This window comes from Artibeus jamaicensis, unplaced genomic scaffold, assembly GCF_021234435.1.
Source record: "Artibeus jamaicensis isolate MK-2021 breed Jamaican fruit bat unplaced genomic scaffold, CSHL_Jam_final scaffold_1019, whole genome shotgun sequence".
Taxonomy (NCBI): Eukaryota; Metazoa; Chordata; class Mammalia; order Chiroptera; family Phyllostomidae; genus Artibeus; species Artibeus jamaicensis.
The window spans coordinates 9,371,481-9,388,107 of record NW_026522025.1 but is presented as its reverse complement, the minus strand read 5'-3'; the positions used below and the strand labels follow the sequence as shown (position 1 = coordinate 9,388,107).

Genomic DNA, 16,627 nt, shown 5'->3' with positions numbered 1-16,627 from the left:
AAGGAAGATGAACAATGAGCAGAATAGGAGCTGCAGGGAATGAACACGGTAGGAGCTTCTAGGTTTAGAAACACGGAGTTTATTTCTGAGTTGGACTTCCAGGCCTTTCATATAAAACAAACAAAGAAAACAACAACTCTGTCAGCTGTGTTTATGAATATGAGCTTGCCCTGGATTTCACAAGACATAGGGAATACAGTCTGCTTCCCTCTGGTTACTGAATTATAGACAAGCACATGATGTACTGGAAAGAGAACTGACCTGGAAATCAGGAGGCTCTGGTCCTGTATTAATCTTGGTCTGGGCTCTGTGACTTTGAATAAGTTGCTTCCTTTCTTTTGATCCCAGGTTCCCCCTCTCCAAAATGGCAAGTTTGAGCCAGATTATGTTAGTTTTATTGTTAAAGACAATTAGCTATTGAGTACCTACTGTGTGCCAGGCATTGTGCCAGGAACTGTGCTACCTCAGCGAACCTGTGAGCTCTGAGCCCTAAACTCATGGAACCGAGAGTCCCCCAAAGAAATGAAGATCTTACTCAGGAGTGTAAGAGGGAGGCCAAACTAGTCTGGGGGCTCAGGAAACTATCTGAGGCCGTGGAAGATGGGGTGGGGGGCTCTGCTAATAGGTGGGGCATTTTTTCTATTTTCTATAAATAGGAAGGAGAAAAAGTTCGTCTGGATAGGGTGTGCTGGTGTGCTGGTAAATGTTTAACAACTGGCTCTGCCAAAAAAGAAAGACTTGAATTGTAACATTTGCTAATTTCCATGGTGTAAAGACATCTACTGTGGCCAATTTCAGGCTGCTACTGTGATGTCACTGAACATGGAGCTGGAAGGAAATGCACACAGTCAGCTCTTGTGAGCTGGTGTGAGTCAGCTCCAGCACAACACTGGATACAAGAACGTTAGACCTGATGACACATGTCTTTCTAATGGCCTTTATATTTTCTTTGAGGGAGCTGGTGGTTGAGAAGAAATAGGAGATCATCTATCTGAGTGTGAGGAAAAAGATGGGGCTGGATAAAAAAAGGAGGTTTGATGTTATTCCCCAAAATGAGAAATGGACCTGACATATTATGTTCCCATCAAGAAACAGATGGACACTCATGTCAGGTAACTGAAGTGAAACTTAATAAAAGGATCGTTTAAAAGAAAGTTTAGAACCATAGATGGACTGGGAAAGTATTTATGCCTAGTGAAATATGCCAGTCAGACAAAGACAAACACCATATGATCTTACTTATATGAGAAATCTAATGAGCAAAATAAACTAACAAACAAAAATTAAAAGAAAAGAAGGTTTAGAAAAAGAGACTAGTACCCCCCCCATGACTAGCAACAGTGGGGAGCCATTACCAGCTCCTGGCCAGAAGGAGCAAGGGGAGGGGGTGCTCCCATCACCCAGATGGAAAGCTATGGGAGGGGGCTACTTGCAGGACCTGTGGTCTAAGGTGGATGGATCAGCTCAATGGCGGTACCTCAGCAAGAAGGGAGCTGGGGAAACAATGATCTTCCTTCTCTCCTCCTGGCTCCTGCTGATGCCTCTCACTGGCCAAACCCAACTAGTAGCCAGAGGAAAAGGGAGCTTGTCTGATGACAATACACGATGATAGAAGCCTGCCTTATGGTTGTAGTGTTTTCTTACAATGTGCAGTGGCCTGCAGGCAGGCATAAGTAAGGCAGAGAGCTGGACTCATCCTGGATTGGGGTAAGATGAGAGGAATGGGAAAAAAAATAAAACCGCCATGTGGAAACAGGCCATGTGGCTAGAGACAGAGGGATTCGAGGAGAGGAAAAAGTCTCACAACGCCCTTCGAAGTACATCAAGGAAACTGAGACTCAGAGCAGTTACGAGGCTTGCCCCAGGCAACAAGGTTAGTTAGTGGTGGAATTAGGAGACAGGCCCGTGTACCCTGAAAGCATGTTGTGTCCACTGTTCCATCTGCAAGTAAATAAGCGGTTTGATTGAATTGGGAGGAGGGGGTCATATTTTAATGTTCATTTTGGCTTTTAGTTGAAACGGAAGCATTATTGGAATTTCTACTCCCAAACATAAACTCACGAATGCTGAAAAGTAAGGATGCCTTTGGGCATTTTCATTCGAGATGCCCTTCCCACATGTGCAAGCAAAAACGTGGATGAGGAACTTGGAAGGGGGTCTATTGTGAGATAAAAGTGCACTCAGTTCTCAAGCACACTCCATTCCCTACTCCACGTGTGCCCTGCTCTCCCCTCTAGGCAGCACTTGGTCAGGTCACCTTCTTTCTTACACCTCGTGGGATGAGCAGAAAGGAGAGAGGGTGCCATGTGACTCTTCCTGTGTGCCTGGTAGGTATATGTAACCTCTGGTCGTTCCCAGAGGCTTGGCGTATGGCAAATGCTCAGTGATTATGGGCTGAACGGAATCTTTTAGGGACCATGTTTTCTGTGTCAAATATTCCATGGTCTCACAACAGGATAAAAGATTATAAGTCCGAGTTGCAAAGCTGGGAACAGTGCACAGGGAGCATTGGAAATAGCTAGGTTGAATTCCTGTGGTGTGGCCTTGGCACCTAATCTCTCTTGGGCTACTGATGACATTTCCTCTTTTATAAAATTGGCCAATACCTACAGGGGAGTTGTAAGGATGAAATGAGCCCAAGGATGCGAAGCTCCTGGCATGTGTAAGTGCTCTGCAAAAGCTGATTCCTTCCACTCTCCCGACACTCTCTGTTCCTTTTGATTGAAGCACTGCTTTCATTTCCCAGAATTACCACTTTCTTCTGACACTGTACTCCAATCGCAGAGGACAGAAGTGGTTTTCCTACAGTTGCCCAGCCATGATTATTTGGTTGTTATGTTTTGGTCACTTTTGGGCGCTGGTGACCCTAGGTGACCATTCTGTGGAAACCGAGACATTTTGGATCATGGCTTTTGTTCCAGTTTTGAATAAACACGGACAGATCTTTTTACCTTTTATTTCAACTCTCCTTTGCCATCTGGTGCCTGGTTTGGCTGCATCTGTGTTTGCTTAATGACTTTAAGCGAAGGCGGAGTTTACATATGGGAAGGAGGAGAGGGTTTTGCTGATTTCTTCCATATGTTCATTTATTCATATATTATGATTTTTTTGTAATCTCACCAGCACAGAGCCCTTCAGACAATCCTTACACTGTTCCTTGGAGGCCCGCTGCTTTGTGTGCTCAGCTGGGAGTTTCCATGAGAAAGTTCTTGCAATGCCCATTACATTTAGCATAGCTCGGTATGGCTTTTAGATGGTGCAAAATTAAGGTTCTTCTTTCTGAACAGAGGAGGTTCAGTTGATTTGGGTGATTCTATGGAAGAGACCTGGGTTCTGGGCCCTTCTCTCCATTTGTACATGGTGTGAATTCAGACAACTTCTATGTCCACTCTGGTCCTCAGTTTACTCATCACAAACCCAGAGGGTGGGGTTAGATTTGCTCTGACACCCGAGAGTCTCACTGCACCTGCTTTCTCGTTTCCTCCTCTGCCTCTGGTGCAGGGTTTCTGGCTCTTAAAGAGATCGGTACGAGAGGTCCCAACACCTGTCTTCCCTCCCCTCAACCCCTGTGTAGACGTGTGTATGGGGAGATATCCAAGAAAGGCATCCCAACTTCTGCATAATACGTGAGTGAAAGAGGGTGAGAGCTTCTTGTTTTGTAAAGCTATCTTGATTTCTTTTCTATAGCACACCCGGGGGTCAGTTTAGTGTGAAGGCTTGTGAGCACCAGAGACAGAAGGACTAGGCCTGGAACCTGCCTGTTATTTTAGCAGCCTGTGGTCCTCAGCGACTGTGTCAACTTTCCTGAGTCTTCCTTCTCTGTAAAACGGGAGTGATATCTGCCTTGTAGGGATGCTGAGTGCCTAAGTAACCCTTCATTTCTAACCAGGTATCTTGCATAAAGCAAGTGCTCTTCAATTTGGTTACCTCTGAGTACAGTGGATTTGGTGGTAAATGGGACAGAGCTGAGAATGCCTCAGAGCAGAAAAGTGAAAATACTCAAAGAAGATCACAAAATCACAAAAGTGAAAATACTCAAAGAAGATCACAAAGTTCACATCAAAGCTAGGGCGAGACTCGGGACTCAGATCTCCCAGGCTGCAGCTCTTTCTCAGGAGCTTAAGAAGGGTAGGGGGAAAATGGAGAGCTGGTCAGTAGAGGACTCTTAGGGGGCCGGGGACATGTAGAGGGTGGGGGAGAGTGAGTGGGGCACTTCTGGGGAATGTCCTCAAATCGCCCTGAGGGGCTCTCTCTCTTCTTCCCTCCCTCTCTCCCCCTCCCTCTGCATCATCTGTTCCTGGGAGAGTGAGACACCGAAGGACAAAAATTCTTTCAGAGAATGTTTTTGGATATGGTCAAAGAAGTGAGGCTGTGTTTGGTAGCTTGGGCAGGAAAGCTTTGCTACTTTATTTGCATAAATCAAATTAATCTCTGCCAGATAATCAAGAAATATTGTGCAAGGTTAGAAGCAAGGCCCAAATGAGAAATGATCTTGCCCATGGCCTCCCCCTAGCCCCTCACTGCTTGGAAGGTTGAGAAGGGCAGCGTGACAAGGGTGGCTGCAGACAGCTGTCCGGTTGGACCCTTTTTTTCCTTTGACTGCTCTTCTGTGGAAGAGTAGTCAGCATCTGAGAGATGGGGGTCCTCGCCCCCCCCAACACGCTGTTTCCAAGAACCAAGGCAAGGGAGGGTCTTGGCATCCCTGAGCCTGCACTGTCTCATGTCATTTGTGGTATTATGGTATGTATATGTGTGCATGCATGCATGTATGCAGCCTGTATGTTATGTTATGGCTTAGCTGACATTCAGAAGGAGTGCGAACATATCCAGCAGAGGGAACCCCATGGGAGAAGGGAAAATGATGCATTTGAGGAATGAGAAGGCCAGAAGGTTGGAACAGACTGAGGGCAGGTGTGTGGATAAGACAGAGATGAGAGGCAGGCAGGGGGCGCAGCACGCAGACCTGCCATTCCTTTCCCAGGGCACTGGGCAGCCAGAGGTGCCACCACCTGGCTGCTCTGCCACATTCAGCATGACAGGGGCCAGGAGCAGAGGCACAGGGGAAGAAGACTAGGATGGCGCTGGTGGATGAGGGAGGTGCGCACAGATATGGCAGGTGCTCAGGAGGCTTCGGTGATGCTCGGTGGGGGAGAGGGAGAAAGTGGTCCGAAACACTAAAGAACTTTCAGTTTTCATGGCTGAGGCATGTGACCCTCTTGGGTAGAGGCAGAGTGAGGACTGGTACCTGGGGCTCTTTGCATAGAGCTAGCTTCCTCAGATCTGAAAGTGTTTCTTCAGGGTCAGTGGGTAGCAGGAGAGGCAGAGCCTCAGCCTGCTGTCCTCCTGTCTAGAGGACAATAGCTACCAGCTAAGAACACTGAGGGAAACATGTTGCAGGGATTCTGCACAAACCGGCCGAAGCTTACCTCAGCCAGTCATGTGGGTTTTAAGCTCCATTATTCAGTAAGAAATGGAGTTGTCCTTATAAGTGCTACAAGATCTGGCACTTACACCTAAGATGTGAAGGAACTTTTTTTTTCCTTTTTAAAGCAGCAGAAACTTGGACAACCTGGAAGTTCAAATGCGAACTCTGGACACCCACCACAGAGTGTGTGCCTTGCAGCTTTCCACAGAGGCCTCTCCACTTCCTTAAGGTGGTGAGGAGGAGATGGAAGGACGTGAAAATGTGTGTCAAGAAAGCAGCATGAGGCCGTGGAAAACCACTAGGACCTTTGTGCAGGGATGTCTTGGAGCAAGAAACTATGGCGCCTGGAACCACCACATAAGCTTTGACGTGGGGGTGTCTGGGGTGGGGGCTCCACTGAGGAAATGTGTGCAGGGTGTGCACAGGTAATTCAAGGGGTGCTTGGCAGCTTTTCAAGTCTGCAGTGGAGATGGGGAGGCCTATTTAAATCAGAAACTGGAAGGAAATTTCTTCCACTTCCCACTGTCACTCATCCCCACCATATTCCTGCTCCAGGACCAGGTTTTACTCCCACCCTTGGGGAAAAGACAGAAATGGAAATTAAAATCCTCATCACTCGTTAAGCACACATCGGTAACAATGGCTAACGTTTTTGGTACCCTAAATGTTTGGCACCATAGCAAGAGTACACATGCCACCTTACAAATATCCCCAGCAACTGCAAAAGATGGATATTATTGTTATTACCTCCATTTCCCAGGGGAAAGAAGAGGTGAAGAGAAATTAAGGAACTTGCCTAAGATCACTCAGGATTCAGGGTGGGAGATCCGGGATTCAAGGCCAGGAAGTAAAATCCATTTACTTAACTGAGTGGTATACCAAGGGGCAGAGGGTGGGAGCTGTTCACACAAGGTGAGGGTGATGGGGGCAAGGGGTACTGTCTGCAGAGAATTAAAATCTAATTCTCTTCAGACCAGCAAAAACGTCCATGTGCTTTTCATTATCACATGCATTTGCAATATGTTGGTGGTAAAATCTCCTTTCCAGGGCAAACCTCTCCCACCAATATATCTCCCACCCCTCCTAAGCCACTGGCTTAACCACTCTGGAAGGTAGGATTACTCTTCACATTTTACAGATCTTGAATCCCATCCAAATACTTCCATCACACCTCCCTGTTAAGCCCTGATAATAAGTATTGGTTATATGTGAGATTATTTTTCTATTGTCTGGGTTTTTTTCTTCCCATTGGAACATCAACTCTATGAGGTTAGGGGCTGTGTCTACAGTTCATGTTGACATTCAGTGCTTAGCAGGCTGACGGTGCTCACCCAGTATTTGGTGAATGAAAGATGAGTAAGTGGTCAACTTAAAATGCTACCTCCATGAAGTTTTCCTTGAGCGTGGAAGGGCCCAGGCCCTACAGAGAGGAAGCTGTGATAATGAGCTAGATTCTTCTCCCTCCTCAGGGCAGCCCAGGAAGTTCTCTCCTAGGTGTGAAGAACACGGGTCTTAGTGTAGCTCTGAACTTCAGGGCACCTCACTCTTCCTCCTTAGGGAATCTATTCTCAGGAAGAGGAGACGTCCCTCTTGGGACTAATATTTTGAGAACTGATAGGCACCGAATTTGCCTAGGGCTAGAAACTACTTATACTTCATCATAATTCTGGATTATCTTTAGGACGGTGCAATTCTAGATTGAGATCTAGATGCAAAACAGCTCAGTGTGTTCCTGAGGAAGGGAAATCTCTGTTGTTTTTGGCTTGATTCTAAACTGCTAGATAAAAAGTATCTCTGCAAACATCTCTATGACCTGGGATGTTGTTTTTATTTTGAAATGGGAGCATGTTGGTTTACATGTTCATTAAAACTAAGCCCTGGAATTGGCAGCTCCACAGCAGGCCACTTCAAACCCACTTGTTATACAACACTGTAATCCTTAGTAAAACATTCTTGATATTGTACTGTCTCATGTCGTCCTCTTTTATCCTTCAAAACATATTTTTGTATTTTTTTCCTAAAAATGAGAATCGTGTTCCAGGCAACCTTTCTGGGTGGCCTAACCTGTGATAGGTCTCCTGAGAGACAGGGCAAAGTGAGATCAGTCCTCAGGCTCGAAGCCAACATCCAGGGGAGAGGCTGTGTGAATTGGGGGGGGGGGGGGGGAGTACGTCTGTCTTATAGTCTGAGAATCACGGTATTTTTCCTTGCTCCAAATTATAGGGAACTCAAGAGTTAAAGCTTTTAGCTTCAGTCATAGTTGATAGGCTTATATGATTAATGCACTCGGGAAGCTGTTTTTTCCAGGAACTGGAATGCATGACCAGCAGACAAAGAAATACCAGCAGACAAAGAAAGGAAAACTGCCACGGGACTGCAACTCTTATCTGGTTAACCTTTTCCCAAGCCCCTGCACACTCTGTCCTCTTCCCTAGAAAAAAGGCCTGCCTGAGATGAGAAGTGAAGATGGTTTTTGAGAGTACCTAACCTGCCGTCTTCTCAGGTTGCTGGCATCTGGAAAAAGCGCCTGTAAAGACTCAATCCTGTCTTTACCCGATGGGTTCCTGTGACAGGCAGGACCAATGCCGACTTTCCCCAGTAGTCTTCCCTTCCTTTCCCCATCCCTCTCTCCTGCCTCCACCTTTCCTTCCTTCCTCTTCCCTCCATTCACATACATTTATTGAACATCTACTATGTGCTAATCATGACCTTAGTTTCTAACAGGAACTGGTAAACAAAATCAGCACGGTTCCCACTCTTGGGAAACTCAGAACTTAATAGAGAGACAGTAAACAAACATTCACAAAAACATCTATGTTGATGCATTGCACTAAGTACTGTGGACTGGGAGTACAAAGGGCTACAGCATATTATGTGAGGAACACTAGCTTAGATTGAAGGCATCTGGGAATACTTCTTTTAAGGAGTGTCATTTAAGCTCATGAATGAAGGAAGAAGAGGACTTAGGTAAATAAGAAGTTGGTGCATGGGATGGAGGGGCAGCTTTAGAGCTAAGGGAATAATGGAAATAATTATAATAATAACAATAGATAAAACTTACTGAGCAGTTACTATGTACCAGTCAGTATTCTACAGACCTAAAAACTATTTATTCATTAAATCCTCACATTAATTCTGTGAATGAATTACTGCTTTTGCCCCCAGTTTTCAGACAAAAAGGAGGCTCAGAGAAATGAAGTAACTTCCCAAATTCGAACAGCTGGAAGGTACAGGAACCCAGATAAGACTCAGGCTAATCTGACTCCAGGAAAGAAAGACCAGTGAAGGAAATGAACATGAGGGCACATCCAGACCCTCGGGGGCTCTGTGTTGGGTTCTAGAATCTTTCCTAAATGCAAGGGTGGGAACCCACTGCAGGAGTTTTAGGGGGTGGAACTGGCGCTTTCCCCAGGCCCCCTCCAGTTCCGGTGGGAGAGCAAGCAGGCCCGGAGCACGCGGCCAGTTGGGAGAACAAATACTGTAGTGGGCTGGGTGGGAGTAATAGTTTGTATGAAGTAACCAATTACGTAACTAACCAGCCACTAAACTTCTTAAAGCCCTCCTTCCCATTACCTCTCTTTCCCTGTTTCCATTGCTCTCTCCGTCCTCCCACCCTGCCCCTTTCAGCAGAAGGTGAAGGACACAGTGATAAGTCCCCAACCCCGTTCCCTTTGCCAAGCTGCAGACAGACCCTGGCATCCCTGCTTCTTCTTGCTTCCCCACCTCGACTCAGGATCACCCTGCTCCCTGTCTGCATGCTGACAGGGAGCAGCTGCTGGTATGTAGAACAACGCCCAGCTGTTCTCCCCGTTTTTCTCAAGTGTTTCTTAGTGTCAATGCCTCTAATTAGTTAAAATAAGAAGGAGGGTGGTAAACAGGGGAGCAAAAGAGAGGTCTAATTTTAGCTGTAGCCCAAAGGACTTTCCCCTAAGTACACTGTGATCTCAAAATACTTAGCTATGTGCATGTGGACACTGCAGGGACAGGATTTAAAAAGCTACAGAGGAACTTTCAAAGGCCAAAATGGGGCAGCCCCTGCCTCCCCGCATGACTGGATTGAAGGATATGGGGGTGAAAACAAACTGAACACTTACTCTGTGCCAGCCACTGTGCTGGGCCCATGGTGTGTGCCAACTCAGCAATTCATTCCCCTACCAAGCCTCAGGTCACCCCCATTTTACAGACGAGGAACTGAGGGTCAGCCCAGTTGAAGTTACTCTGTTCAAGATGACGCAGCTGACCAGAGAGCCGGGATTTAAACTCGGTCTCTGACTTCACGGTGTCTAGCAAGAAGATGGGGTCTCAAATCCAAGACAGCTGGGGCACTGGGCAGACAGCTTAAGCACAGATTCAGGTCAGAGTCTCAGAGCAAAAATCCTGAGAATGCTGCTTCTCAGAACACTTAGCAGCATCACTGTAGGATGTGGCAAGAGTCACTCAGGGCCTTGACTTTTTCCAATCCTGAAACCCCTCTCAAGCCCTCACAAGAAGTGGTGGAGGAAGGACCAGACTGTCACTAACCATTTACAGGTAGATATATCATTCAGTGAATGTGCCCCACCTCCCACCCCTTGCTCCAGCAACAAAGACCCCTACTTTCTGCAATCAAAGAAGATGCAGTATTAGACAAAGGAATCCGAACTGGCTAATTTCCCCCACCCCCGGCCTTCTTAAGGTTATGGTGGAATCTGGGCTCCTTCAGAAAACAGGCCACCTGGTAGGATTCATCACGTCAACTTCCTTCATCTCAGTTCAAGCTTAAAAGGCCTCTTCACTGGGAAGCTCCCCCGTGAGGTTTTCCACGCACATCTGGAGACTTTCCACAATGGGCCTTTGAAGCGGCCCGAAGCGTTCCGGGAAGTCAGCCTCACTGGGCTGAAGTTTAAAGAGCAGAAGCCCACATTTATTTTTCTTTCCCGCCTTCTTTGACAAAACTCCCCCCAGTGGTTTGTGGGCATTTGAAAAGCAGCCCTGAATTTCAGCTCATGACTTCTAGGGCTGCAGTCTTAAAGAGAAACAACAATGAAGCAAACTCAAAGGCAGCACTGGTACCATAAAGATCTGTTTATGGGTTTGGCTTCTCCGCCAGACTCTGAGTCGCGCTTTAGTCATCTTTTTGCAGAAAGAAAAAGGGCTTTGGACTCGAACAGCATTGTTCCATCAGTCAGCATCAGTGACATTTTGTCAAGTCACTTAAACTTTCAGATCTTTGAAATGAGTCCCCAGTGCCTGCCTTGTGTGGAGCATTAAACACGAGGTGGGTGAGGAAATCACGCTGCACGTCATCCAACATGGACCTTACAGGGCTACGCTGTCCCCTTTGCCAAAATCATCCTCTCCCTATAGGCCAGCAGCTACTCATCCTCTACAACTCCGCTCAGTGACGATTCCCTTCTCTGGCAATGCCTGATCTCCCTCCTGCGCGGGCTAGTTTAGGTGCATGTCTTCTATGCTTCGACACCCCCATGCTCTAATCCACAGTTCATTGTTACTTCCATTTAAAGCCTGTGTCCACCATGCCCTCTCCCACAACGGTAATAACTATAGACACACGATTCTTTCAGTTTCACTTACTCTCCATACCAAGGGCAATGCCTAGTATATCAATGTGCTCGGTGATTATCAACTGATTAATTTGACAAATACTTATTAAGCACCCACTCCAAGTCAAACACTATTTTAGTTGCTTAAGATGTAGCAGTAAATAAAATAGACAAAGCCCTGCTTTCATAAGTTTACATCCTTGCAAGAAAATCTGGGAATACATTAAGGAATTCATACAGAGACTTCCAGTTACAGCTCCAACATGTAAAGAGTTTAAAAGTCATTACTCCCATTCTTGCAACAAGAAAACCACCAACTAACTAAAAACCACTGATCTTTTCCTGGATTTTCTGAGGAACTGAGGTTACAGGGAAACCACTGCCCTGAGACCTGGAGAGACAACAGCATCCATACCATCTGGCTGAGATCGCCTCACCTAGAGCGGAAGCCACTTAAGTGGCAATTCTGCTAAGTGCCGGGGGCTTGATGTGGGCTAGCACTGTAGGAGACTGAGACACCTCTGCGGCCACAGTCTTCATTGGGGGGCTCACACTTTCATGAGTGGTACTTCCAGCGACCTTACCAGGTTCTCACTGTGAAGAGGCAAGAATCATACCCTTTTTGCTCTAGTGAGGTGGTGGGGGGCAGTGAACATTGTGAGACATGCCAGAGGGTTTTCTGTAACAAAGGCCTGACCTTAAGGGGAAAAGATGTTACCAGAGCCTAACCTCACCCGGGGAGAGGACATCTCTCCCACTCCAGCCCCCTCTAGCCTTCATGTTTCACCACAGAGGGAAGGAAATGGGTAAGAAACTTTCCTGAAGGTCACAGGCACACTAACAGCTAAGATTTAATCAAAAGATTATAGAGTGCTTTGCATTTTCCACACCTTAAAACCACACTAACAGGGCTTCAGTATAGTAATAGTGGATTGCAGGTGAAAGAGACTCTTTCTGCAGATGAGTTCCTAAGGAAGCCCAGAGACAGATGAGCAATTTAAGCCTAGAGCAAGTAGAAGAAAGCAAGAAAAAGGAGACACAACAAGAAGAAAAGGAATAATAGAAAATAGAAATCGATGAAATTGAACACAGGAAAACAATAGAGAAAATCTATGAAACCAAAAGTGGTTCTTTGAAAAGGTCAATACAATTGACAACCCTTTAGCCGGGCTAACCAAGATAAAAGGAGAGAAGACACATATTACTAATATCGGAAATCAGAGAGGGGTCATCATTACTTATTTCATGGGCAACAATTCTATATGCAATTCTATGCCCACACACTTGATAACTTAGATAAAATGAATTATTTCTTTAAAAGATGCAAATCACCATAATTCACATTAAGGAGAAGCAGATCATCTGAATAGAGCTTTATCTAGTATGGAAATTGAATCAATAATTAATAACCTTCCAAAAAGACACAGCGCCAGGCCCAGATGGTTTTAGTAAATTCTACAAAACATTTAAGAAATTACACCAACTTACTATTTTCTCTAGAAACACATAAGTAGGGATGTCCTAACTCACTGTGAAGCTAGTATTCTCTAATACCTAAACCAGATAAAGACACTATAAAAAAGGGAATCTAAAAACAAATATATCTCATGAATATCAATGCAAAATCCTCAATATTAAATTACTAAATCAAATCAAATCCAACATGCATTTCACTAAAGAAGATATAGAGAAGGCAAATAGCATACAACAAGATGCTAAACATCATTTGCCATTAGAAACTGCAAATTAAAACAACAATGAGATACCATTACACACCAATTAGAACAGCTGAGATCCAAAAAAACTGACGATACCAAATGCTGTTGAGGATGTGAAGCAAAAGAAACTCTCCTTCTGGTGGCAATGCAAAATAGTACAGCCACTTAGGAGAGAGCTTGGCAATTTATAACAAACTTAAACAGAGTTTTACCATACGACTCAACAACTGTGTTCCTGGGTGTTTAACCAACTCGTATGAAGACTTATGTCTACACAAAAACCTGCATGTAAATGTTTATGCATAATCACCAAAAACTGATGATTACATACATAAATATTTATAGATATGTGTATATGTACAGGTTAGTATACACACATATATTTGTTTGCACTGTTGGCTGGGAGGGCCTCGAAGCCGTAACAGCTCAGTAGCAATAAGAACACTTAGTGTCCAGATCTTGGTTTCTAATACCATTCTCCAATAAAAAGAATCAGGGCTCTTGGAAGAGTGGTTGATTCAAGAACTGGGGCAGGAAATATATAAGATGAGCCTGAAACATCTTGTAGTGCTAGGAAGTAATTTAAAAAAAACCCACAAAATTATGGGGTTATGTCAGAGAGAGAAAGGAATCGTCTGAGGAGCTCCCAATGGCCAAAACTGCAACAAACAAGCAACAGAATATATTATTGGATTATAACCTAAAATACAACATAAACATCTATGAGACTACACTGATACAAGGAAATGATTGATTGAATGGATAAATAAATAAATAAATAAATAAATGATTAAAAAAATGAATATCCCATGGGGAAGAATTCCAAGTTGATTTAGATACTCTGTCCCCAAGGAAGTGAAGCGTAACCCCCATTTCTTGTATGTGGGCTGCAGGTGGTATGGGAAGTAGGAAAACACAGCGTAATGTTACAATGAGAAACTTAACACTACTTCAGCCAGGTGATCAAGGTCAACATCAACAGTGATAAGTTATGTTGATAATGTACATTTGCTAACCTGTGATGAGAATGGTACTTTATCTCTGTGGTCTTGTTCCCCAAAAACTTTAACTCCAGTCTAATCATGAGAAAAACAACAGAAAAAATGCCAATTGAGGAATGTTCTACAAAATCTCTAACCTGTGCTCCTCAAAGCTATCAAGGTCATTAAGAGCCAGAGGAGCCGAAAGAGACACAATGACCAAATCTAATCTAATATCCTGGATGGGATCCTGGAGCACATGAAGGACACTAAGTAAAAACTAAAGATGTCTGAATAAAATATGGACTTCAGTTAATAATAATGCATCGATATTGGCTCACCAATGATAACAAATGTACCACACTAATGTAAGATAATAATAAGGAAAACTGGGTATGGGGTTTATGAAAACTATTTGTATATCTTCACAAATTTTCTATTAAAAATGCCATTCTAAAAATAAAGTTTATTTAAATAACATAAGTGCAGGTACATATACACAAATACACATACGTCAGGTGGTGATAACTACTAGGGAAAAAAATCAAGTAGGGTAAAGGGGATGAAGAATGATAGGAATGGAGCAGGCAGTGTGTACAGGGTGGCCAGGGATGGCACTTCTCTGACGAAATGACATTTGAGCAGAGCTCTAACGGGAATGAGGGTGTGAGCCATGTAAGTACTGTATTTAGGGGAAGAGGATCCCATGCAGAGGGAACTGTAGGTGTGGAAGCCCTGAGGTGGGAGCGTCTTTAGCACGTGGAAAGGGAGAGAAGAGGCCAGGGTGGACAGAGCGGCCTGAGCGAGGGGCAGAAGAGCTGGAAATGAAGTCAAAAAGGGAGGGGGCCCCAGGCCAGGCCAGCCTTGTTGGCCATAGTTAGGATAAATAAGTAAATCAATCAATGAGATGAATGGAAACTCTTCATCTTGAAATTTATTCTAGGTACTGCAGCCTTTTAAAAAATTTAAATGAAATACATAAAACACCATCCTCCCCCAAACACATACAAATATTCTATCGTACTAACACCAAAATCTCAGCCTGCAGTTGTTCCAGTGAGACCTGCTAGTCCCCTAGAAGCAGTCCAGGACATGTCATCTCCTTTCCGAAACAAAATCCGAGACTGTTTCTAGATGGGCAAAGTGAAACGAAGGCTTGAGGCCAATTTTTCACATAATTTAATTTTAGAAAAAAGACTTTCATATGCCTGAAATCTTTAGATAATGGAAAGAAAAGTGGATTTTCCTCTCTTCGTTATTAAAGTAATCGACTCAAACTCTCATTTCATTTTGTACATGTAGGCATAACCCAGAGTCTGTAATTAGTTTCAAACCACCAAAGTAGAAACAGAATTAAAACCTCAAGTAACTGAAGGACCTTTCTTTCCTGGACATATTTGGCTTTCAATGCCTGGAGGCAGAAGGCACAAATCCAAAAAGCAAACTCATGACAAGGACCTGTTTCAAAAACAAAACAAAACAACTTGCAAAGCATGCCTGGGGTGAGTCCTGTGTAAGTGCCTTACCTGCCACCTTCTCCATCTGTTTCCATTTCTACATAATGAAAGGATGATGCTGAACTCCCCAGTCATCCGAGGACAGCCCACCAGTCTCATCAACTGCACGTAAGAGAGACACAAGAACGCTCCCCTCTTCCAGAGATGTGGACCAACGAGGATGAAATCGGCAACCCTTTTTGATGAACTTCCCTTTAAGCAGAAAGGTACTTAAACAAAAGCATGCTATTGAGTGAGTATGGGAGTAAAACACAGAACTCTGAGGAGTGGGGACTTAATCTCAGAATATCTTGGTTTACTTCGGGGTGGTTGGTGCCACACTCCATCTCTGGCCACGTTGTTGAGGAGTTAACCTCTCTGAATCTCAGTTTCTTCATCTGTAAAATGACCTTGGTAATGCCTGTCTGCAAAGCCCTTGTCAATATTAAATGCAATAATGTCCCTAAAATGCCTAAAACTGTGTCTGACCTATAATAAAATGTTAACATTAATTGCTTTTTTTAATAAACATATATCCTATATTTGTGCCCAACATGGATCTGGCAAATAGTAGCTTCTTGATAAACCTGTTGAATAACTGTCTGAATGAAGTATCTCCAGGGAGTTTCGAGTGATACTTTATGTAATGATACTTGACATAAGGCTGATGATAACCGCCATTTACTGAGCACCTACAGATGGTCAGGTGCTGTGATCAGTGCTTACCTACAGCATTTCGCTGAGTTTTCACAACTATCTGATAAGGTTGGCTTTCTTTTAGCTCCTCTTTGCAAGCCAAGAACTGAGACTAAGCCATTTTCCTCAGATGACACAGCTGACAAGGGGCAGAACTAGACTCTAAGCCTATGTCCTTCTGATTTCAGAAACCATGCCCTTACCTGCTATAGCATCCCGCGCAGTATTTCAGAGCACTTTTTAAAAGGCACTTTTAACTTTTTTCATTAAGAAAGACCTAACTAGGGTGAAGAAGTCTCCTTGCTGTTCCCTAGAATAGCCTTATCTGGTTGGATTGGCAGCTGTCAGGGTCAGGTGGAGCTGGTACATTTGCCAGAGACCAGCCCTTGAAAAGGTGGCTGAACAAGCTGTCCAGTGCTGTTCTCAGAAGCCGGTACAAATCTGGTGGGGATGCCACTCATGTGCGCTGGCGGTAGGGGAGGCCCCTGGGTGCTGAGCTGGAGTGTTACCTCGAATAAAAAAGGTAAAGGTGCCCCAAGGGGAAAAGCAAATTATTCAGAGAAGGGGAGCTGGAGGAGTGGTTCTGGAGCAGGAAGATAGAACCAAGGGCACTGAGAGGAGCCAGGAGGCCAGGCTGAGGGTGTGAAGGTTGGGGAGCAAGCAGGCAAAGGTTCCAGACAGGCCTTGGGCAGTACCAAGGAGACTGTGGCAAGAAGCCTTCTCATTGGGAGGTCCCTGACCCCAGGGTGTTATGATGGGAGTGTCAAAG

At 44.6% G+C, this 16,627-nt stretch overlaps 1 protein-coding gene across 16 annotated transcripts in view; it reads right to left on the bottom strand.

Annotated features, from left to right (window-relative positions):
• The window catches only part of FGGY (FGGY carbohydrate kinase domain containing), a 385,020-nt gene that overhangs the window by 18,119 nt on the left and 350,274 nt on the right, over positions 1–16,627 (bottom strand). For 13 of the 16 annotated variants that reach the window (XM_053655576.1, XM_053655571.1, XM_053655577.1 and 10 more), the window contains one exon: positions 15,193–15,375. The exons of the other annotated variants lie outside the window; for them this stretch is intronic. In XM_053655576.1, the coding sequence (XP_053511551.1) occupies positions 15,193–15,375 (183 nt within the window). The remainder of the gene's footprint in view (positions 1–15,192; positions 15,376–16,627) is intronic. 16 annotated transcript variants of the gene reach the window in all.